The 22,235-nt window shown below is 36.8% G+C and overlaps 2 protein-coding genes across 2 annotated transcripts in view; both read left to right on the plus strand.

Moving 5' to 3' along the window:
- The window catches only part of LOC137962005 (protein transport protein SEC23 E-like), a 28,453-nt gene extending 23,241 nt beyond the window's left edge, over window positions 1-5,212 (plus strand). Inside the window, exons 11-12 of the mRNA XM_068808692.1 lie at window positions 4,185-4,289; window positions 4,815-5,212. Of these exons, the coding sequence (XP_068664793.1) occupies window positions 4,185-4,289; window positions 4,815-4,961 (252 nt within the window). The 3' untranslated portion in view covers window positions 4,962-5,212. The remainder of the gene's footprint in view (window positions 1-4,184; window positions 4,290-4,814) is intronic.
- Window positions 5,213-5,619: 407 nt separating this feature from the next.
- LOC137962036 (probable UDP-N-acetylglucosamine--peptide N-acetylglucosaminyltransferase SEC) lies at window positions 5,620-18,748 on the plus strand. The gene is made up of 28 exons (XM_068808747.1): window positions 5,620-6,031; window positions 7,205-7,350; window positions 7,486-7,584; window positions 7,684-7,734; window positions 10,364-10,480; window positions 10,570-10,626; window positions 11,059-11,178; window positions 11,549-11,611; window positions 11,718-11,796; window positions 11,882-11,991; window positions 12,112-12,165; window positions 12,290-12,357; window positions 12,474-12,576; window positions 13,133-13,335; window positions 13,929-14,025; window positions 14,980-15,051; window positions 15,157-15,233; window positions 15,318-15,434; window positions 15,515-15,599; window positions 15,834-16,001; window positions 16,345-16,455; window positions 16,536-16,622; window positions 16,705-16,832; window positions 16,934-17,016; window positions 17,269-17,374; window positions 17,484-17,630; window positions 18,017-18,137; window positions 18,216-18,748. Exons 1-28 carry the CDS (start codon window positions 5,851-5,853, stop codon window positions 18,327-18,329), a joined length of 2,964 nt encoding a protein of 987 aa, XP_068664848.1. The 5' UTR covers window positions 5,620-5,850; the 3' UTR covers window positions 18,330-18,748.
- Window positions 18,749-22,235: the final 3,487 nt, after the last annotated feature.

The raw sequence follows: 22,235 nt of genomic DNA on the forward strand, positions 1-22,235 counted from the left end.
TCCATACAAGAAGGCATTTTTTTATGTCTAACTGGGATAATGACCATCCTTGATTTACAACCACAAAAATTAAAATTCGTACAGTGGACAATCTAACAATTAAGGAAAAAATTTCAAACACGTCAACACCATATGTTTGTGTGTACCCCTTTGTAACCAACCTTGCCTTGTACCTCTCTATGGAGTCATTTGTTTTGAACTTAACCGTGTACACCCAACGACATCCGACCACTGTAGCACAAGACGACAAATTACATAGAACCCATGTGCCTCTATCTAGAAGTACATCCATTTTAACATCCATGGATTTCTTCCACTGAGGAGATAATAGAGCATCCTAAATTGGAGTAGTGCAAGAGAACTGAGAGAATAAAGTGTTTTTAATGATCAGAAAAGGAATCAAAAGAAACAAAGTGAGACAATGGATACCTTGTACCTTTACAGACACATTTTCGGAGAACAATAGAAAGGTGCAAGTCACTTACCTCAGGATTAGCCGGCAAGGAGGATTCAGGAGCCGAAGTGAGAGGAGGATCTGAGATCTTATGTGTAGGCATGCGTGGTCTCTGATATACTTGTAACGGTTTTCCTGTAGTAGCAGCAGAAGGAGGGATAAGAACATCCTCAACCACAATAGGTACAACAGTATCTGAAGTTGCAAGTCTTGGAGGTTCATTTGTAGAGACTGACGAGTAGAATGGAGTGTTCTGTAAGAATGTGACATCAACGGATATAAATGTCTTTCTAGTAGAGGGACAAAAGCTTTTATACCCCTTTTGAGTACGAGAATATCCTAAGAAATACACTTTACTGTATAGGGAGACAATCTATCCTTAGAAGGACCAAAAACATGTGCAAGCCACACATTTAAATACTCGAGGAGACAAGGAAAACAAGGTGTCAAATGGCATCAATACCTGTAAAGGGATTTTCCTCCCAGAAAAGAGGAAGACATTCTGTTTATGATAAAGCAGGCAGTAGTAAGAACCGTGTCTCCCTAATAAGATTTTGGAATATTCTTGTAAAACATCATAGTGCGTGCCACTTCCAACAGATGACGGTTCTTATGCTCAGTCACTCCATTCTGTTTTGGAGTAAAAACACATGAGGACTGATGTACAATCCTTTGACACTTACAAAATATCAAACTTTTGGTTCATAAATTCCAAACCATTGGTGATGCGAAGTATGCGAAGAGAAGTATCAAATTGTCTTTATTTCATTAAAGAAAAGTTGAAACATATCAAATACTTTAGATTTCTCCAGTAGGAGATATACCCAAGTACATCGACTAAAGTCATCAATGAAAGACCAAAAATATTTAAAAACCAAAAATACTATAGTACAAGGACCCTAAACATCAGAATGCATGATGTCAAATAAACGACTGCTTCTAGATTGGCTGAGAGGAAAATGTGTCCAGTGATGATTGCCCAATTGATTTGACTCGGACTAAAATGAAATGCTAGAAGGAAATGCAGGAAAAAGCTGAACTAATTTTGTAGGGGAGGGATGACCTAACCTTAGATGCTACTGTAAAGGTGTGTCGTAGAATGTAATGCCTGTAATGAGTGCCATGGGTGGCTCTCTGAGTATTACAATCCATCTCTCTCACATGCAGAACCATTCGTCCCCCTCGTCACGAGATCCTAGAAAACACAATAAGAAGGATGAAAAATGATGCAAAAGTTCATAGACTTGGTTAGTTGACTAATAGACAGTAAGTTTAAATGAAATTTGGGAACAAACAATATAGACTGGGGTGACAAAAAAGATGACGGAACTAATGTACCCATTCCTTGAATTGATGATATGGATCCATTAGCTAAGGTGACATGCTTAATCGTAGGAGACACTTGTAGCTCAAAGAAAAATAAAGACATATTTGACATGTGAATATTGGCACTTGAGTCAAGAATCCAGTTAGAGGAAGGACGCACATGTAGAGTTGTCGTTCCTGAGCTAGCCAAGGCAGTTGTAGGAGTAGAAGTCTGAGCCACGAATGTCGAAGTAGAAGCAGTAGTCAACTATGCCATACACCGAACTAGTTGTTGCATCTCATATAATGTTGTAGGTACAATGCGCACTGTGGGCCCAGTATGCTCTGCAGTCTCATGAATAAGAAAATCCACTCCTGTAGGTTTGTCAAATTAGGCCCAACACTTGTTAGAAAAATGGTTGGTATGTCCACAATGGGTATATTTCTTGTCTTGCCTATTATCACCACGACCTAGACCTCTTCCTCTGCCTTCATTGTCTCTTTCTCTGCCCTTTTTTCCACAACCTTTACCTTTAAAAACTTGTGTGGATCCAAAAGTATTCAATGCAGACATAGGTACACCTGTAATATCTTTGCCCCCCTGTGATACAATGACAAATTCTACACATAAAACTCTGCTATATGTAGTAGAGAGAGACTGAACATCCTTGGAAGCTAGAAGTTGTGCTCGGACAACATCAAATTCTGGTCCTAATCCATCCAGAAATTTGGCAATGTGTATCTGTCCATGCAGCTTTTTAGTTTCCCTCTCATCAGTTGTGAAGGGATGAAAAGCATAAATCTCCTGCAGTATGCCAATTAACTCACTGTAATACTTTGTGACAAATTATTGACATCATTTGAGGCTGAACATTTTTGCATATAACTCATATACCTTCGAGAGATTACTCTCTTGAGCATAAATGGACTAAGGAGACCCACATCTCCTTGGCTGTGTCGCAGGTTATAATTTGATTCCTGATTTTGGAATCAATACTATTCAATAGCCAAGTCATCACTTAACTATCCTCAGCTTCCCAGTCATCATTCAGTGGGATTGGAGGATTATCTCTAATAAACTTAGTATTTTTCTTAGCTTTCAGGAATATCCGAACAACTTTTGTACAAGCAAGATGTTATGGTCCTGGGTTAAGTACTTGGCTGTCCACTACCTACTAGGCCGGTCTTTTGGGTAGTATTAGCTAGGTGCTTAACATTTGGTATCAAAGCCACTACTTACGTTGCGAGTTCGAATCCCGGAGGGGCAACCTAGCGGTGTCACTAGAGTGGACCACCATGGACGTAGGCTCGTAAGAGCTTGAAGGCAAGCTCTTTCTCCAAGGGGTGTGTGATGTTATGGTCTTCGGTTAAGTACTTGGTTTTCCACTATCTACCATGCCGGTCTTTGGGGTAATATTTGCTAGGTGCTTAACACAAGATAATTCTGACCAATTAATCTTTCAAAATTAATTATAATTGTTCCTTTCCCACAGAATTATTAGATTCTCTGGAGGGAGTAATAACTTCACCATATTCTGCCATATCCATCACTAAACAATCACAATCAACCAAATAAAGCTTCAATCACAAGATAGGTGCACAGGGTAGGTGGGCCCCACTTCTTAAAAAAATAGGGTTTGCAGGTATACTTGCACAAAACACTCAATTTTTTTTCCAAAAAACAACTAGAATATATGATTTAAATCAACAACTATTCTAGATATAATGTTCAAGTGTGAAAATTCAAAATGCAGATCTTTTAACTTGAAGTTTTTTATTTTAACTACCAGCCTTTTGATGATGTGTGTTACAGTGAAAAATGATATATTCTTTTGTGATACTATTATTTTTCTTATTTTTTTAAGGTTATTTTCTTGGTTTTATAATATATTTTTGTTCTTTGTTGGTCCTTCAGTTGCATATTATGCCAAGGTTAGGCTTTGTATCCAATTGCTTTCTGTGACTGGGAAGTATTATTAGCTTCAGAGCAATAGAGAATAAATGTTGTCAGCATTTCAGCTAGAAACAGTGTCAATCCCGGCTGTAGCTAATGAGCATGCTCTGAAATCATGCATTTCTTCAGATAAGAAAGCGTTATTCTCAGAAGAAGTACAGTTTCTAATTGCAAGTTATCATCTCTATTAATTTCTGAACTCCTGATTTATTTCTCTGACTATATTAGAGAAAAATTATTTTCCATTGTCCTAAGGAAGTTTGTCTTTGGAACTGTGTAGTTATATGTTTGAAATTACCTCGACCATCATTAGTTGATTTCTACCTTGCATAGCATTTTGAGCTGGTTTTCTTGTGCTACTTGTTACTGAAATACTGTGGGAAAAGAAGCAAATAAATAAAAACCCTGATTTATTACAGAGATCCTTTTTTGTTTTTTTGCTTATTTTATCACTTATTTACCTTTTCGTAGGCATTCAAACAATTGTTGCAAGCTCCTCATGATGAGGCTCAGATGATAATCAGCTCCCGATTTCCTGTCCCTAGATTGGTGGTTTGTGATCAGTATGGCTCCCAGGTTTGTAATATTTTATCAACCCTTACCTTGGACTGCCGTTTTAGTGTTCTATATTATTTTGTTGGCTTGGAAGATCTTCTTTTGTGCAGATCTAAGTGTGGATTATGAAAATCTAGAAAATAGTCTACCACTCAAAATTATTGTAGAGCATATCAACATCAATCGTTGATGACACAAATGCTTTTTGCTTAGAATTTTTATCTTCTTGTAGAGTTACAAAAGATAGTTTACATCTAAAATTATCCATTTGTAGAGTCACAAAAGAGGGCCTACATGTGAGAAAGAGTGTTAAGGAATAGTTTCACATGGATTAGTGAGTACAAAGATCTTTAGTTTATAGTTAGGAAAAAAATTTCTTAAGTTGGTTAGTCATTTTGGGATGAACTTAGACTTAAAATAATAATTTAAAGTGTAAATGGTTGAATCAACTCTCCATTGTCGGTGCAGACACTTCCTCTTACAAAAACAAGTTGCATGATGTAGAGTATTTTTTTTCCTCTGATTATTTGTCTTAACAACGTGCAGGCGAGATTTCTGTTGGCAAAATTAAATCCATCAGCTACATACAATTCTGCTCACGAGGTAACACCGGGCTCAGATGTGATCTTCACAGATGACGTGAGTCTCCAAGTTTTCTTTGAACATCTCCTAAGGCTGGCTGTTCAGTCTTAGTATCTGTCTGGGATGAGTTTTTTCTCTTGGCCTCTCATGGGTTTTTGTTGTGAGTGAGGCTTCCCCATTTCTCTCTCTTTTTAGTTCTTTAACATATTTTAAATAAGTAGCGTGTATATCATTCTTTATGTTACCGAGAAGGGATATAAAGGCTCTCTCCTCACGACACTATAATAGAAAAGGCAACCCAAGCTAGGTTCTCAACCCACCTCAAGGTTCTCAACTCTCTATATTTGTCTTTGCTTATGAGAATAAATAGACTTCATATTGAATTAAAATATCATTCTAATTCAATAAAACTTCCCTCTTTCTTTCTGTTCGTGGATTAGGTTCCTAGACAGAAAACGGAAAATGGGTCTTTTGGCTGACGAAAAGAGCTTGACGATCCAAACCGCAGGTTGTGGTAGTTCACTGCAAATCTGATCCGACGGCTTAAACCAAGCCGCGCTTCCCTCTCGAACCCGAGACTTGAGATCTCACCGTCCGCCTTACCTTCTCCGCACAAGATTTCCACGTTGTCGATACCCACCCTCCCCGCGCTTCTTCTCACGAGCTATTGAAACTTGTACTATCACTTATTCGAATCAACGGTGGGGATCGCTTCGCCTAGTGAGTGTCGCACGGTGTTTAACGACGGTGCTGACTTGTCCCTTTCACGAGGCGAGGCGTTTCTGGAATCTGGAGACTGGATAGGGAAGAATAATTACGGCGCTAAATTTTATTTTGACCTGCTTCTCTGTTTTTGTTTTTGTTTTTGTTTTGTGTGACGTGGAAAGAAGCACTATACTGAGCCGAGAATTCGCGCGGTCCGTCCCGGGCTTTTCCGATCAGGGAGAGGGAGGTGGCGGCAAAATCCGCCGAGACTGGCCACTGAGCCTGGCGCGCTACCATGATGCTGTCGCTGCAGAGCGATGCGCAGCAACAGCAGCTGCATCATCATCATCATCATCAGTTTTTCGCTTCGACCGGTTGTGCTGGAGGATTTTCTAGGGTTGCTTTTAATGCGCCGGATCGTGATGATGCGTTCCTTTTGCAGTCGGATCTCAAGCCCGCTCAGGCGGCTGATTCACGTGAAGTTTTTTTTTTGGTTATTTGACAATTTGTTGAATTGTCTGTATGTATTTTTTTTTCTTGTTATACTTCATTCTTGTGTTGAGAGATATTTAATTGATTTTTTTCAACTGGAAACTGATGTGATGTCCAAAATTATAGTTGCTGAAGAATAGGTTTTTCTTTTTTGGGTCTGTTCTATTTTTCTCTTTTTTTGAGTTCAGCCACTCGGTTAAAAATCACTGTCTACATGTCGAAATGTATTTTTGGCGATGCGATTTGCTTGAGAAATTTGAATTTCTGGTCAAACTGTTTTAATATAAAAGTAACTAATGAGCCTCTGGATTTCATTTTTTTGAAAAGAGAACCTCTGTGAATATATTGTATTTTTTTATTGGTGTGTGTGTGTGTTTGTTGCTATCGCTCCTTTATTCATGAACTTGGTGAGTGTCTGAAATGGAACGAAGTTTTTACGAAGCCGTCCTGTTATGTTGAAGACAATTCCCGAAGTTTTGCCAATCTTTAGCAGTCTCTATTCTTCCAAAATTTTGGGACATGATTTTTTAGTTGTATCTTTATCCTGCGTCTTTTATGAACCCAGCTTGGAAAGCTTGTGACCTTTTGGGTCTTTGCGAATGGTTTTGCATCCGATTTTGCTTTACAAATTCTTACTGTACGGCTCCAGTTTAAATTATTTGGGCAAATGTTGGACACCGGGCTTCTTGCTCCTTGAAAGTTGAGATAATGAGCGATATTGGTTAATGTAAACTTGCTTGTTGCTTCTTGAAAGTTGAAATAATCTTTAAGTGATATTGATTTCTGATTTTATACCGTTGGGCTTTGAATGCTAGATGTATACTCACTTCTCTTCCAAATTGGTTTAAACTCTCTTGGCTAATTATGAAGTTTGTCTTCATTGGCTCTTATGTCCATCCTTCTCCATGTTAATTGTAGTTTTTTTTTTTTTTTAAATCAGATCTTAAAATCAAGCCTTCCTTGCTCTTTTTGAAGTCTGTTGTAGCAAATTGCTCGTCTGTTTTAAGTTATTTTTCTCCCTCATGCAGGAGCTGTAACCTTGGTTGTGAACGTTGAATATTCAGTCATATCTCATTATGGCCTTTAAGCATTTAGTTATTTAGCAATTTGGTGCTTTTTTTATATGTTTCTTTATGACCTGTTTTTCATTGATTCAGTTGATGAGGATGCACTGTTGACTCTTGCTCATAAAAAGTACAAATCTGGGCATTATAAGCAAGCTTTGGAGCACAGCAATGCTGTTTATGAGAAAAACCCTCGTCGAACTGATAATCTTCTCCTTCTTGGCGCTATCCACTATCAGGTGAATTTATCTATATTTCATGTCACCAGAATGGGTGCTTAGTTTGCTCTGTCTTCTAACTGTAATATGAATAGTTTCTTCCTTAGCTTCATAAATCGAGAATGTGCTTTAATTTGCACTATACTTCTCCTATAGTTACATGATTTTGATATGTGCATCACAAAGAATGAAGATGCTCTTCAACTTGAGCCACATTTTGCAGAGTGCTATGGAAACATGGCAAACGCTTGGAAGGTAAATCATGTCCAGTATCAGTTTCTGGTTACAGAAAAATTTTAAGTTGCTGTTGAATGAATATTAACTGAAATTGCTTCTTGATATATCTTTGAACAGGAGAAAGGCAACATTGATCTTGCTATTCGCTATTATTTGATTGCTATTGAGGTTTGTATTATTGCCTTTGATGTTTCTTGACTGGAAGTTCCAAGAATGTTCTCATAGGAACCAAACACTCTCTATGTCTCTGTCATTCTCTTTCTCTATATATACATATACTTAGACGCACACATATCTGTATCTTGTAGTAGTGTTTGGTCTATTAAAAGCAAGTTGGCGTGTCTGTTATCGGAGACCAATAAATTATTTTATTGTTCGGCTGAAATTGGTATACCATTTTGTACCCTTTTTTACCTGGAGATTTTATTGACTGCCGATTACCCTTATATATTTATATGTGTGTGTGTGTGTGTGTGTGTGTACATGCGGCTGATCCAATACAAAAAGATTGGACGGCTGAGATAGCGTTTCACATGTTTTGCACTCTCTCTCTCTCTCTCTCTCTTTATATATATATATATATATATATATATTCTGATGGGGCTGAAGCAGTGAACTTTAGACTGTGATTAAAGTTTGGCTGTTGACTTCGTAGTTGAAGCGAGCCAACAATGAAGATATGAAGAAAACACATTAGCTTAGTCTGTTTGGTGGTGTTATAAAAAATGAAAGCTGTTTGATGGTTTTCATAAGACATTGATTCTATGGAATCCATTGTGAACACAGCCTTTGAGCACGAAGAGACAAAAGAATGAATTGCGAACAAAAAGTCAGATTTGATATCAGGTTGGAAGGTGAATTGGACACCAATGATTCTCATGTATGGTAGTTTCAAATTGAAAAAAAATAAAAAATTGGAGGATTCAAGTTAAGGTGACCACATCAGTTGGAAAGATTATCCAGTAAGTCGTAAAGTATAGGTTCACTACTTGTTCATACTTTTTTTTTAATAAATAAAGAAATAAAGACACAAATTGTAGGTTATGAGCTGCTGATGAAAACTCTTCTGCGACTAAGAACTTTTTTTTCTTTGTTGCTTGTGACTGTTTTCTGACTGTGAAGCGCTGAATATACTTTTGACTGATGGTGACCAATATATTCTTACTGGGAAAGCACATAATATTTTTGAGGCATGCTGCCATGTTTACATGGCATTGAGACTTTGAAATTTTTTTTATCTAGGAAGCATATCTATATCCAGTTTTGTCTGGAGATGTTTGGTTGTCTTTTTGCATATCTATAATCTGTTCATGTATTTACTATTCTGGTAGTACCTATGGTGCACTTTGATGCTAGAAATCTGACACAGCTGACCTATGTTGGAATCGACAAACACCTTGTTTTGGGATGAATAATCAATGTTTGAGATAGTTTGATACGGTTATTACTGAAGGATAAAATTTACAGTGTGCAACATAGGCAGCTGTAGGAGGTCTAGCCAGTGGAATTGTATTCGAGCTAAGATATTTGTCAAATGGTGATACCTTGTCTAATTTTTTTTTTTTTTTTTTCAAATGTTTGTGCCCATTATCAATGTCTAGGAAGCATTTTTTGGGGTTCTTCTCAAGGAAGCTCTTCTTGATGTGTGGGAGCAACGTAGAAAATCTCATAGCTGTTGTTAGTGGATGTTGTTCTAATAGTTGGTTATCAGAATTCAGCTCATATGTTAGACTTCAGCTCCTTAATATTGGATGGGCAAACAAGAGTCCCATAAAATAGTGGATTTCTTGTTTTTTGGTATATTTGCTATCCTCCTTCTCAAGAAAAAAAAAAGAAAAAAAAGAAAAGAAAAGAAAAAGAGAAAGGAGGACTGGCTATTCTGGTTATAAAGCAGATGCCCTTATGATGCTTTCCACTTTTTTCAAGTATTTCAGTATTAAATTTTGATGGAGTTTTGTTATGTATTGGTGACACAAAACTGCAACTTGTCACAAAAATAATATTTACTTAAAAGAAGTTCTGAAAGCAACTCTGGATTCTTATTTTAGCCATATTCTTTTCTGTTCAACGGTTTTTTTTTTTTTTTTTTTTTGTTACCTTGATGCCCTCATGTTTGATGGACCACTTTGTATTCTTTGTTTCCTAAAGCAAATCCTTATAATTTTTGTTTCCTTTTTTAAAATTTTTTTTGGGTATTCTATTTATTCTTTGCTCCCAAATCTGCATCTTTAATTTTAGACATGTTGTTCTTGTGCAATTATTTTGTATTTGATTTTTCTGGCTTATAATTATTTTATAATAGCGTTTATTTTCTTTTAGTTTATTTTAAGATAGGTTCATTTTTTGGCGGGTGGCTATGCTTATGATGTTCAAGATAAGAATTTGGTTATATTTTAGGGGCAGTTTTCTGTAGCTTCTCATAGTAATGTGATTATAAATCTTTGTGCATGGCAGTTACTTCTTGTCCTAGTTTACCTCTCATTTGTTTTCATTTTAAGGCAACTATACTTCTATGATTCTGTGAGTTTTATAGTAATGTATTGGACATGAATTGCTTGGGAAGCTTCTTTTTCCTGGTTATAATTTATCTCTTCTAGGTTTCAGTTTCTGTATGATTTGGGGTCCTTTCTTGTTGAGTTCGCCAGTCAAATTTTTAAATATTGGTTGCTGAGTAGTGGCCTATCTGCATTTATATTTTTTTCTGGACTTTCTCACAATTTTATATGGTTTTTGCTATTTCAAAAATGAATGGCTCAGGTTATTGAACTTTGCATCCTCTACCTATTGTGATTTGCAGCTTCGCCCCAACTTTTGTGATGCATGGTCAAATTTAGCTAGTGCTTACATGAGAAAAGGAAGGCTTAATGAAGCAGCCCAGTGTTGTCGTCAAGCACTGGCATTAAATCCACGATTGGTGAATCTTAGTTTTATATTATTTTTGTTATTCTATTATTCTGGCTTGTTTCACTTTTTGGAAATTATTTGTTATTATTTGATCGGCAGGTGGATGCCCATAGCAACCTCGGAAATCTGATGAAAGCACAGGGGCTAGTGCAAGAGGTAAATGTCATATTGAAGTCTAGCAATAGTTATCATATTTCTTCAAAAAAAAATAAAAAATTATCATATTTCTATGTGAAAGTTGAAAACTGTACTTGAGACCAGACATTATGTGTGGGTTCTCAAATTTTGAATGCTGCCATCTTTTAATTCTATGGTTAATACTTTTTTTGAAGTGTTTTAAATTTGTCCAGTAGCCGTTCATTCTTATGTGGTTAATACGGATATTGTTAACTGTCTGAAGAAATATGATATCAATAATGTATTGCAATAATGATAATTCTTGTCTTGGATTAGTGAATGGAAGGATACATACTGATTGGGGTAGGTGATATTTGCTCACAGTTGCAATAAGCTGTTCTTCCTTTTAATGTTATTTTGTCTTATGTGGGGTTCTATAATGGTGCTCTTTGCTTCTGGTATCTGTAACAGGCATATGACTGCTATGTTGAGGCTTTAAGGATACAACCATCTTTTGCAATCGCTTGGTCCAATTTAGCCGGCCTTTTCATGGAGACAGGGGATCTCAACAGAGCCTTAGCCTACTACAAGGTAAGCCATTTATGACTTTGATCATGTAGTTTTGTTTTTATGCACAACTTTTGAAATGAGACCATTACTTTATTGCTTTCTTTTCAAATGAAAAAAATCCTTTCTTCTATATATAAATTCATTATTTTCTTCAGTGCTGATGGTTGTATGCATCCATGCAGCTTATGTGCAATTGATTGTTTGACCTAACATATGCGTAATGAGCCAAGTGTTGACTGCTAGTGGTTATACCTATACATACAGCTGATGTTGAAATAGATTGTTTAACCTATACATGTGATGGGGCCCATACCAGTTGCTGAGATTTTATTGCAGGAGCTATCTATTGCTTTTTTTTTCTGGTATTTGTTTATATTTTTTTTTTTTTCAGGAAGCAGTAAAACTCAAACCAACATTTGCTGATGCCTACCTGAATCTGGGAAATGTCTACAAGGTAAGAAGTCATCATGATGTATTCTGCGTATAGGGTCAGGATAGCAGCCAAATGCCAGGGACTTGTTTCTGGAGAAAAAACAGATGTTACTTTTGCCCTTTTCCAGGCCTTGGGAATGCCTCAAGAGGCAATCTTGTGCTACCAGCGAGCTCTTCAGGCCCGACCAGATTATTCTATGGCATATGGTGAGTGGGACTAGATTTTTAATTAATATGCATGTAGGTTGCCATTTGTGTGGTTTGAATATTAACACGTGACTTTCTGGTGCAGGCAATTTAGCCAGTGTCTATTATGAGCAAGGCCAACTGGACATGGCTATTATCCATTACAAGCAAGCAATTGCTTGTGATTCAGCATTCTTGGAGGCATACAACAATCTGGTTTGTTCTATCTTATTTTCATTACCTTGAGCAACCTGTAAAAATTAGGGTTTTTTCTCTTTGGTGGCAAAATCTTGTTTGTACTAATATAATTTGTTGCAACTGTTTTCCAATGAAAAGGGAAATGCCTTGAAAGATGCTGGTAGAGTGGAGGAAGCAATCAATTGCTACCGGGTTGGTTTCTAATTCTTTCCATACTTCCTTGTTTTTTAATTGAAGTAAATGGTTTTCAGGTACTTCTTTTTTGTGTCCTTTTCTTTATATGGGATCCTGATCTTCTTTTTGTCAATGGATGAAGTCCTGCCTAGCATTCCAGCCTAACCACCCCGAGGCTCTTACTAACCTCGGGAATATATACATGGAAAGGTAGCTTAGCGATGTCCTTTGGAGATTATAGTTTTTTATAGATCCTTTTGCATTTGGAATTATCTTACTAGTTTGAACTGCATCTAACTTCTAAGATCTCTATTCTGTTCCTGAAGGAACTTGATTAGTGCTGCTGCCACATATTATAAGGCAACACTGGCTGTAACATCCGGATTGTCTGCTCCTTTCAGCAATTTAGCTATTATATATAAACAACAGGTAGTGGCAGTCATACATTTCCTTGGTTTAATTTCATTTGCAGCTATCTTATCCTCAGTTTGTGACTGTGAGAAATAGAGTCTTTTTTGGTCTCTGTTATTCACCATTTTCACAAGATGTTGAGATATTCATCCTTTTGAAAAAGCTTTGTCAAGCTGACATATTTCAGAAATTGACACACAAACATTCACACTCTCTTTTTCTCTTCTCTTCTCTCCCTTTCCCTCTCTCTCTCATGCTTTTTCTTGTTCCCTTGTTCGTGGCCTGGAAAATTAAAGAAATTGTGGAGAGAGAGAGAGAGAGACTATGAGGAGCTCAAAAGGAGGGATATGCAAATGGAAGTATAAATGCAAACAAAGAGAAATAAATTTGTGGGGTGCACACATTTATTAGGAATATTAGTAACTTCAGACTGATACTAACATCAAATATAATTGATGTTGGTATCTGGTTGCCTACATTTTCTTTGGGTTTTGTATTAGGTCCATGAGAAAGAATATCTCTATTCTGTATTATTGGACTAAATCTGCCTTTACATGTTACTTGTCACTGACAGGGAAATTATGCAGAAGCAATATCTTGCTATAATGAAGTACTTCGCATTGATCCTTTGGCAGCTGATGGACTTGTTAACAGGGGCAATACATTTAAGGAAATTGGCAGGGTTAATGAAGCAATTCAGGACTATTTACGAGCTGTTGCCATCAGACCTACTATGGCTGAAGCTCATGCAAACCTGGCTTCAGCATACAAGGACAGGTCTAGATTTCTGTTTTTTGTATTGCATTACATATTATAAATTTGCAAACTGTCATATTCCTTGCTTTCAGAAACATTGTGTTTATCTAGCAATCTCCAGTGTCTTATTTCCAAAATTGTGCTTCTGGTGATGGTTAGTATGGTTCTTTCATATGTTATGCAATTTGAAGGAATTTCAATAGAAGATATTCCTGATGAAGAAATATCGTGGACATTCCGTGTCTGTAAAGCAAAGTCTTTGGTTGAATTTATTTCTAGAGATTAGAATTGCTACTAGCTGTGATATGATTGTGACATTTTTCTTTGAGCACTAAAATTAACTAATTATCTTTTTTCACCTGCTATTCCTTCACATTAAGAGTTTTGTAGCCCTTGCCTCATGTCTTCAAGTTTGTCTCTTGTTGTTGTTCTACTTCTTTTACAAAATTGGTTAAGCTCTTCTTCTTGAATACAAAATTTATCGTTATTTAAAAAAATAGTCTTGAAATGTATTTGAACTCCCATTTAAACTCCTGATTAAGTTAAGTTAAAAAATAACTCCTGATTAAATTTACTTCTATTGTTGAAATTCTTTGGGTGGGTAAAATTTGCAGTGGACTTGTTGAAGTAGCAATAAAGAGTTATACCCAAGCATTGTTACTGCGTCCTGACTTTCCAGAGGCCACTTGTAACCTGCTACACACTTTACAGGTAAAACCTTACATTTGCATGTTGATACAACCTAGGACTGTTTCCAGCAGCTTCCTCTGAGATAGATAGGTGTGTCATGTCATTCTTTCTTTACAAGAAGCATAAATTGGGATGTCCTTTAGTTGAAATGTATGTTTGGCATTTTATGTCTCTTTGTTTCAAGAAGCATAAATTGAGATGTCCCTCTGTTGCTATGTTATAAATTCTTTGTAAAAGGACTTGTATTTAGAAAAATACTATCCCTTTCATGTAAGGGCATTGCTACCTGTAGTAGTGGTCTTTTGTGGTTCCTTTTGATTAAATTTTACTGTTCTAGTTCATTGATACCAGCTGTGCCTTTTCATTGTCTTGTTGATCTATTTTCAGAAATTGAAGATTTGTTTGCTTTGTGACCTGAAAATGAGGTGCTGTTTCTAAAAGTTGTCTGTCTTTTTTGTTGCTGCACGCATCCACCTCTTTCTCTGGATGACCAACTATCAAATTGATGTGTTGTTGACCAAATAAAACAGGAAGGTGACGAGTTGGTGAAAGAGCAAGCAGCCATAGTGAAACACCTCAATTCCTATTGTTAGTTTGTGTTCAGGTTCCCATGGTTGCCCTTAATATATACCTTGAATCCCTGGCCTAATGCCATACTACGACTATGTTTGTTCTTTTCCCCATTTAATTGGTGAATCTATCGTTTTCTTATTTTAGTAAGAAATGAATAGGTTTTATATAGCAATTTTGCAAATGCTGGTTCTTCGATAGTTTGTGGTGCATGTGGAAGGTAAAAATTAATGTAAAGATATTCCTGAAAAGCTATTGTGCTTCATTAAGAGCTAAATAACTGGGGTTAGCACATTTTCTCATGTTCTATATGATGCTTGGATTAACCTGGTCAAACCTGTTTGTTCACCGTCCATAAATATAGGTTTCATCTGTGTCTGCTCTTTGTTATTGCTGTTTATGCAGTGTGTCTGCAATTGGGATGATCGTGAAAGCAAATTTTCTGAAGTTGAAGGCATTATAAGGAGGCAAATAAAGGTATATACTATTTTGTGAGTGGCTGAAGATTCTTCTTTGTGTTACTAATTGATCTTACCTGGTGGAGGTTATATACTCTTAAGAGTAATTTTGCTTCATTCTCAGATGTCAGTTCTTCCAAGTGTTCAGCCATTCCATGCTATTGCTTACCCACTTGATCCCCTGTTAGCTTTGGAAATCAGGTAAAATATTTTGAATATCAGTCTCAACATTGATATTGTCAGTTTTACAAAACAGCTTTTAATTCCTTTTATCTTTCATTACAGTCGAAAGTATGCAGCACACTGTTCTCTTATAGCTTCTCGTTATAGTCTTCCTCCATTCAGTCACCCCCCTTGCTTTCCTGTTAAAAGTGACAAAGGAAGTGGAAGACTGAGAGTGGGGTAAGATTAACATTTGATGTTGGCAGAGCTATTGTTTCTACCAGGTATTATTATCTGACATCTTGTGGATTTCTCTCCAGATATGTGAGCAGTGACTTTGGTAATCACCCGCTTTCCCATCTCATGGGTTCTGTGTTTGGCTTGCACAACAGAGAAAATGTTGAGGTTTGTGAAGATCCTAATTTTCAGTTACATTTACAATCCCATCTTGCACAGCTTGTTTCTAGACCTGGTATTGTAGTTCAAGGAGTTGTCAATATGACATGCAGGTTTTTTGTGATGCACTAAGCCAAAATGATGGTATTGAGTGGTGGCAGTGAATCCAGTCTGAAGCAGAGCATTTTATAGATATCTTCCTTGTCTTCTGACCTGATTGCTGCAACATGACATGTTATGCAGGTTTTTTGTTATGCACTAAGCCAAAATGATGGTACTGAGTGGCGGCAACGAATCCAGTCTGAAGCAGAGCATTTTATAGATGTGTCTTCCATGTCTTCTGACCTGATTGCTCGGATGATTAATGAGGATAGGATACAGATACTGGTCAACCTCAATGGATACACCAAGGTTTTCTCTATATGCCTCACTTTAATTTAAGCTCTGATCTTTGTGGAATAAGCTTATGCATGTTTCTTGTAATGACAGGCCTTCTGCAATTTCATGGTGACCTTAATTAAGAAGAAATTTCCCTTTTTTGGTTTCTGAATGATTCTTTTTTCATTATGAACTCTAAGATCAAATTCTGTATATAGAATGCAAATTCTGTAACTGTTCTGGCTGTTATCTTGCAATTGTTCAGTATGAAGGCTAGGGAGTGGTAGTATTATATTTTGACATTGAGATTCGTTGATTTTTTTTTTCTCTGTGGTTGTATTCTTCTTTACTAATGGTTTTGGATTACATTCTATAGGGTGCTAGGAATGAAATATTTGCAATGCAGCCAGCACCTATTCAGGTGTCATATATGGGGTTTCCAGGGACCACGGGTGCCACTTATATTGACTATCTGATTACTGATGAGGTATGGGATCAGTTGCTGAAGATTTTGTTTTCTAGTTCCAGTTCTTGACTTTACAAACTGAATTTCTGTTTAAATTGCAGTTTGTTTCACCCCTCAGGCTCGCACATATTTACTCGGAGAAGCTTGTGCATCTCCCTCATTGTTATTTTGTGAATGACTATAAACAGGTAAGCACTTGATCTGAGGTTTGTAAAAGTCACGTATCTTTGAGCAGCAAAACTGAATGCTTGTGTATCTGTGTTTTCCTAGAAAAATCGTGATGTTTTAGAACCAGTCTTTCGACACAAGCGTTCTGATTATGGATTGCCAGAGGATAAATTTATATTTGCCTGCTTTAATCAGCTTTACAAAATGGACCCTGAGATCTTCAACACTTGGTAACACTATTTGGATTGCTTGGGTGGTAAATGTATTTATGTTTTATATTTCTTCTTGCCCTGGGTTAAATTTGTGTATTGTTGTTTAATTGTTGTTTCAGGTGCAATATTCTGATGCGTGTACCTAATAGTGCTCTTTGGCTTCTGAAGTTTCCTGCTGCAGGGGAGATGAGGTTGCGTGCATGTAAGTTTATCGAACCTGTGTAGGTTCTTTGTGCGTCTCTGTTGTATTTATACAATTTTCTAGGACTGGTTGGTTGTTTCAGATTTGCTCAAAAACAAAAACCTTACGGTTATTTTGGCCGGACTGTACTGGTTCAGAATCAGCCTGCATTCAGCTGAATCAAAGAGTTAAATAGCTATGTTTTGCAAAATTTTGACCACGAGTTCAAGTGGTTGTGTGTCTATTCATATTCTTCACTTTTGTCTCTTTCAGATGCTGCTGCTCAAGGGGTGCACTCAGATCAGATTATTTTTACCGATGTAGCTGCAAAAAATGAACATATCAGAAGAAGTGCTTTAGCTGATCTGTTTCTTGACACGTAAGTAAATTATTTGTTATCCAAATGGCACCTCAATCTCATCAAAATATGATATTTGGAAACATCTGCTGATTCTTTTCTTTGCTTAACTATTGTATTTGTTGTTCAGGCCTCTGTGCAATGCACATACTACCGGAACAGATGTGCTTTGGGCTGGGTTGCCTATGGTGACCTTGCCACTAGAGAAGATGGCAACAAGAGTTGCTGGTTCTTTGTGTCTGGCCACCGGATTTGGAGAGGAAATGATTGTCAATAGGTAATTTCTGATCGTGGACGCTTCTTATAATCAATTGTATTATAGGCAGTGGGACTAGTGTAAGCTTGTGTATCAGATGGGTGTTTTTGATTATTGTGGTGGATGTGTAAAAAATTTTAAAAATACAAGAACTTTAAAAATCAATGATAAAATATTACAAATATGTTTGAGATGGAACCAATTACTCAGGTTATAATTTGGTTAGACCAGAACCAGGCTTGTTTATGAATATTATGAATATGTTCATCTCCCCGAATTGGTGGCTAGTGTGGGATTTATAATTTTGTATTTTTACCTTGCCTGCATTTAATTTTGATTCTTTATTGTGGTGTACTTCTTTTGTTGGAAACTAATCCTAATTTACTTTATGGTTTTGTACTTGATAGCATGAAAGAGTATGAAGATAAGGCTGTTGAACTGGCTGAAAATCGTCCCAAACTCCAGGCACTTACTAACAAGGTTAAGGCAGCTCGGCTGACATGCCCATTATTCGACGCAACACGTTGGGTAAGTTATCGTGGGAGAACATCGTATCTCTTAGGGTGTAATCATCTCGTCTTTTATGGACTAATGTTTTCTGTGCAGGTAAAAAATTTGGAAAGAGGATATTTCAAGATGTGGAATCTGTGTTGTTCTGGTGCACAACCCCAGCATTTTAAAGTGGCTGAAAATGATTTAGAGTTTCCATACGACTGCTAGATTTTTGGTGAGAAAACAGGAGTTGTAGATAGATTAAAGAGCTGTATGTGTCAACTTAGTACACAGGGGGGCTGAAAATTGGTTTTCCGGGTACGGTGCCTGAGACAACCATTATTCAGTAGTGTTGGGGCCCCCGAGTCACACCGAGTTGGAGACCCCCCCCCCCCACCCACCCACCCACCAAATTCTGATGTTTTATATCATTCTTTCTGACCCGCTTTTCGTTGGAGTGCACATGTGGCACAGCAGGTTTCTTTTTCCAATGAGTTCACTGGTTTTATGGGGAGCTTCATATACAGGCAAAATTTCCAGTGTGAGACGACTATTGTCTTGCTTTGATATATTGATGTGTCTTCGGTAGTAAAAGAAAATCTTCATGAAGAGCGATGTAGATGTGTTCCTTACGAAAATGAATTTTACCCGATTAAAGTTTTCGTCTTAAACGTCCATATGATGTGGAATAGAAATGCTTACACATTTAATAATTTTTGTAAGTTTACCCATCTTCCTGTTTTCTGTCTAATAAACTAAACAGTTAGCCAATACAATCTAACAATTTAATCTGTTAGGTACGGAAAGTTACCGCCTACAAGAAAGGATGAAATTATTTTGATGTTTACCTTGCCTATTCTTGACCATTTTTCACTGGATTTGAACGCGGAATGCGGAATGTGGTGTGTCTAGTTTTGATATTATGACAACGGTTAACAAAGATACCTAAGAGACCGATCTGTTAGGTGTAAAAAGTTATCACTTATAAGAGTAGACGAAAGTATTTTGATATCCACCTTACCCATTCTCTATTGCCTCTCACGGGATTCGAATGTGGGACGTGGCGTGCCAATTTTGATACCATGACAGTAGTTAGTTAATACAACTTATAGTTAGTTAATACAACTTAATAGACTAATATGTTAGGTGCGAAAAATTATTGCCTACAAGAGTGGACAAAACCACTGATAACAATAATATATGTTTTATACTTGGTTACCTGATTACTTGGTGATCAGTGGTGGCGTTTTTAAAATTTATACACATTCCATGACTTTCAATTGTAAACTGGGTCAAAGGGTTTCTTCTCCTACCTCTTTAGGTCTAGAAACTTCTTATCTCCTTATTCTCGTGTTAATTAGAAAAGAAACTTGTTGCCCATTTCTATGGTGAAAGAATTTTTTTTTTTTTTTTATATCTGTTTTTGCCATGCTCTTTCCTTTACAAGGTTGTAGAAAACAGTAACAATGGAGTTTTCTACCTTCTCAAATTCATATCTCTCTGGGATTGTATGTGACCTTTCTTCTTCTCCAAAGTTTTCCTTCTCTCAATTAGATTTTATTTTCCCTAAAAAAAAAATTCTTTCTTCTCCAAAGTTTTCCTTCTCTAACTTAGATTTTATGCTCCCTAAAAAAAATTTCTTCTTCTCCAAAGTTTTCCTTCTCTCACTTAGATTTTATGTTCCCTAAAAAAAATTTCTTTTCTCTCTCTTCATATTTTCTCCCTTGTTTTCTTGGCATCTCTAAATTTATTGAAGATGCTACAATTAGAGGCTTTCTCTTTAGATAAGTGTTAGAATCTAGAGTTTCAAGCTTTAAAAGGTTCAAGTAGGAGAGAAGAAGGAGAAGAGAAAACAAAGGAAAAAGAGGAAGAAGGAGAAGAGTATGGAGTTCATGAGTTTGGGAGAGGAGCAAGAATGGTTGTTGGGGAGAAGAGAGGAGAAAGAATCCCATGACAAGGTCCTCAACCAAGGTGGGTGAGAGAGGAGACGGAAGGAAGAGGAAGAAAGAAAAAGAGAGGTAAAGGCAAGAGATGGCTATAGAGATAGAGAGTAGGGGTGGCATCGAACTGAGCCGAGCTTGAGCTCGAGCTCAAGCCTAATAATTTTAACCGAGTTTGAGCCGAGCTCGAGCATCAACATTCATTTAAAATTTTTCAAAAAATATAAGTCTTGAGTTCGCACTCCAACGTACATTTAAAACTTTTCAAAAAATACATGTCAAATAAATTGTATAAAATTATACATATATTTACATAAAATTGGGAATGACCTCTACTTAAAATTAGGCATAAGGGTGACATCAAATCTAGCTGAGTCTGAACCTTGATCAAGTCAACCTTGATTTAAATATTTTGAATTTGAGCTCGACTGAACCTAGCTTCAAACCTAAAATTGTAATCGAACTCGAGCCTAATAATTTTAACCGAGTTTGAGCCTGAGCTCTAGCTGAGCTCGAGTTTAACCTACATTTAATACTCTATATAAAATATATGTCAAATAAATTATATATAAAATTATGCATACATTTAAAAAAAGAATGATAGGGGAGGTTCAGGATTGAATTTCAATAATAGATTAGAACGCACCAATATTAATATTTTTTTACTCCAAATGTGTCTAGCTTACTTTGTAATTTTTGAATTTGGCCATAAATTTACTATGGCATCGTTAGTGCCCATAGTTGAAAATTTATATTCTAAGAAAAACTAGAAATGTTTTTCCTGTGATACATATTTCCAAAAAAACCTTTAAATAAAATCTTATTACTATTAGGGACTTATTGGAAAATTACAAGCAATATTATAAAATTTTCTTAGAAAAGTTAAATGGACCTCTTATTGCCTCTTCTAAGGAAATAAATAAAAATTAATAATCAATCTAATATATTACTATACTTCTCGATAAATTTTTAATCAAATAAAATGTCAAACACAAAATTGCTATAACAATTGCCTCATGCTAAAAGTATTACAGCATCAACTGTCAAATACTTATTCAAAAAATTTCTTTATGGTTTTCTAGCCCATCTTGGTAGGAAAATCTTACTTAGAAAATTATATGATTTTTTTAATAAAAATTTTCAATTAGAAAAATATTTACAAAAACCATGAGACACTAATAGTCCATAGAACCAGTAGCGCCAAGACGAGGAACAAAGCCGAGGGAACCAGCAGCGCCGGCAAGGAACTTTCGTCGGGGATAACGGTTGTGACAACGAAAACAAAAGCAACGGCAGACGAGGGGGAAGAAATCGAGCGTCGGCAACAAAATTAGTGGCGATGAAAAGGCAAAAGGCGGCGACAGAGGCGGCCACAGTAGTGGCCGGAGGGGCTCGACGGTGACAAGGGGAGGAAGAATTTTTCCCCCTTTGCTCTTCGCTCCCTCTTCGCTCGGCACTCCAGTCCAGACTCCCCCAAATCTTGCACCGACTCGTTAAATGAACGAGCCGGCTCGCAGGCTTTTGAGCTAAACCACGATTCAATCGAGCTGGACTCGTTATTTTAAACAAGCCAATCCTGGATCTCGAACTCAGCTCAAGATTCGGTTATAACGAATCGAGCCGAGCTTGAGCCGGCTTGGTTCAAAGCCACCCCTAATAGAGAGAGAGAGAGAGAGAGAGAGAGAGAGAGAGAGAGAGAGAGAGAGAGAGAGAGAGAGAGAGAGAGAGAGAGAGAGAGAGAGAGAGAGAGAGAGAGAGAGAGAGAAGAGACTTAATGATCTACCCCACGCCTTGAGCCTCCATTTATAGCTGTGTAAGAAGGTTCATAGTGACTAAAATTCCCTTAGGGCTACAAGCTTTGAAAAAAAAAAATATAAATAGACATGCATCATATTCCTTAATTACACCGTTGTGTTATCCTTATGAGAAGATCTTTTAATACCTCCATTGCCTTCTCTTTGACATGGGAGATGTATTTACATTGATGCTTCTTCGAGATGTCTTCCAACACTCCCCCTCTAGCTGGGGGAGAGAAGACATTGTAGATACCAAGTTTGCCATATATAATGGTTAAAATCTTGAAAATGACTGGTTTCATAAAAAATGTCTACCACCTTGTGGTGAAACATGTCTGAGAGATAAGATACCAGGTTGAAATTTCTCTCATATAAAGTGGTAGTTTACCTCAATATAT

This window comes from Aristolochia californica, unplaced genomic scaffold, assembly GCF_029961685.1.
Source record: "Aristolochia californica isolate CCGP_79_NKW_82.1479 unplaced genomic scaffold, dmAriCali1.0.hap1 SCAF_4, whole genome shotgun sequence".
NCBI classification, from domain to species: domain Eukaryota; kingdom Viridiplantae; phylum Streptophyta; class Magnoliopsida; order Piperales; family Aristolochiaceae; genus Aristolochia; species Aristolochia californica.

Coding starts and splice junctions, on each gene's coding strand:
- LOC137962036 (XM_068808747.1), top strand. CDS start 5,851: ATGATGCTGTCGCTGCAGAGCGATGCGCAGCAACAGCAGCTGCATCAT. Junction 7,351..7,485: donor TTGGCGCTATCCACTATCAG/GTGAATTTATCT, acceptor CTTCTCCTATAG/TTACATGATTTTGATATGTG. Junction 17,017..17,268: donor GGAGATGAGGTTGCGTGCAT/GTAAGTTTATCG, acceptor TGTCTCTTTCAG/ATGCTGCTGCTCAAGGGGTG.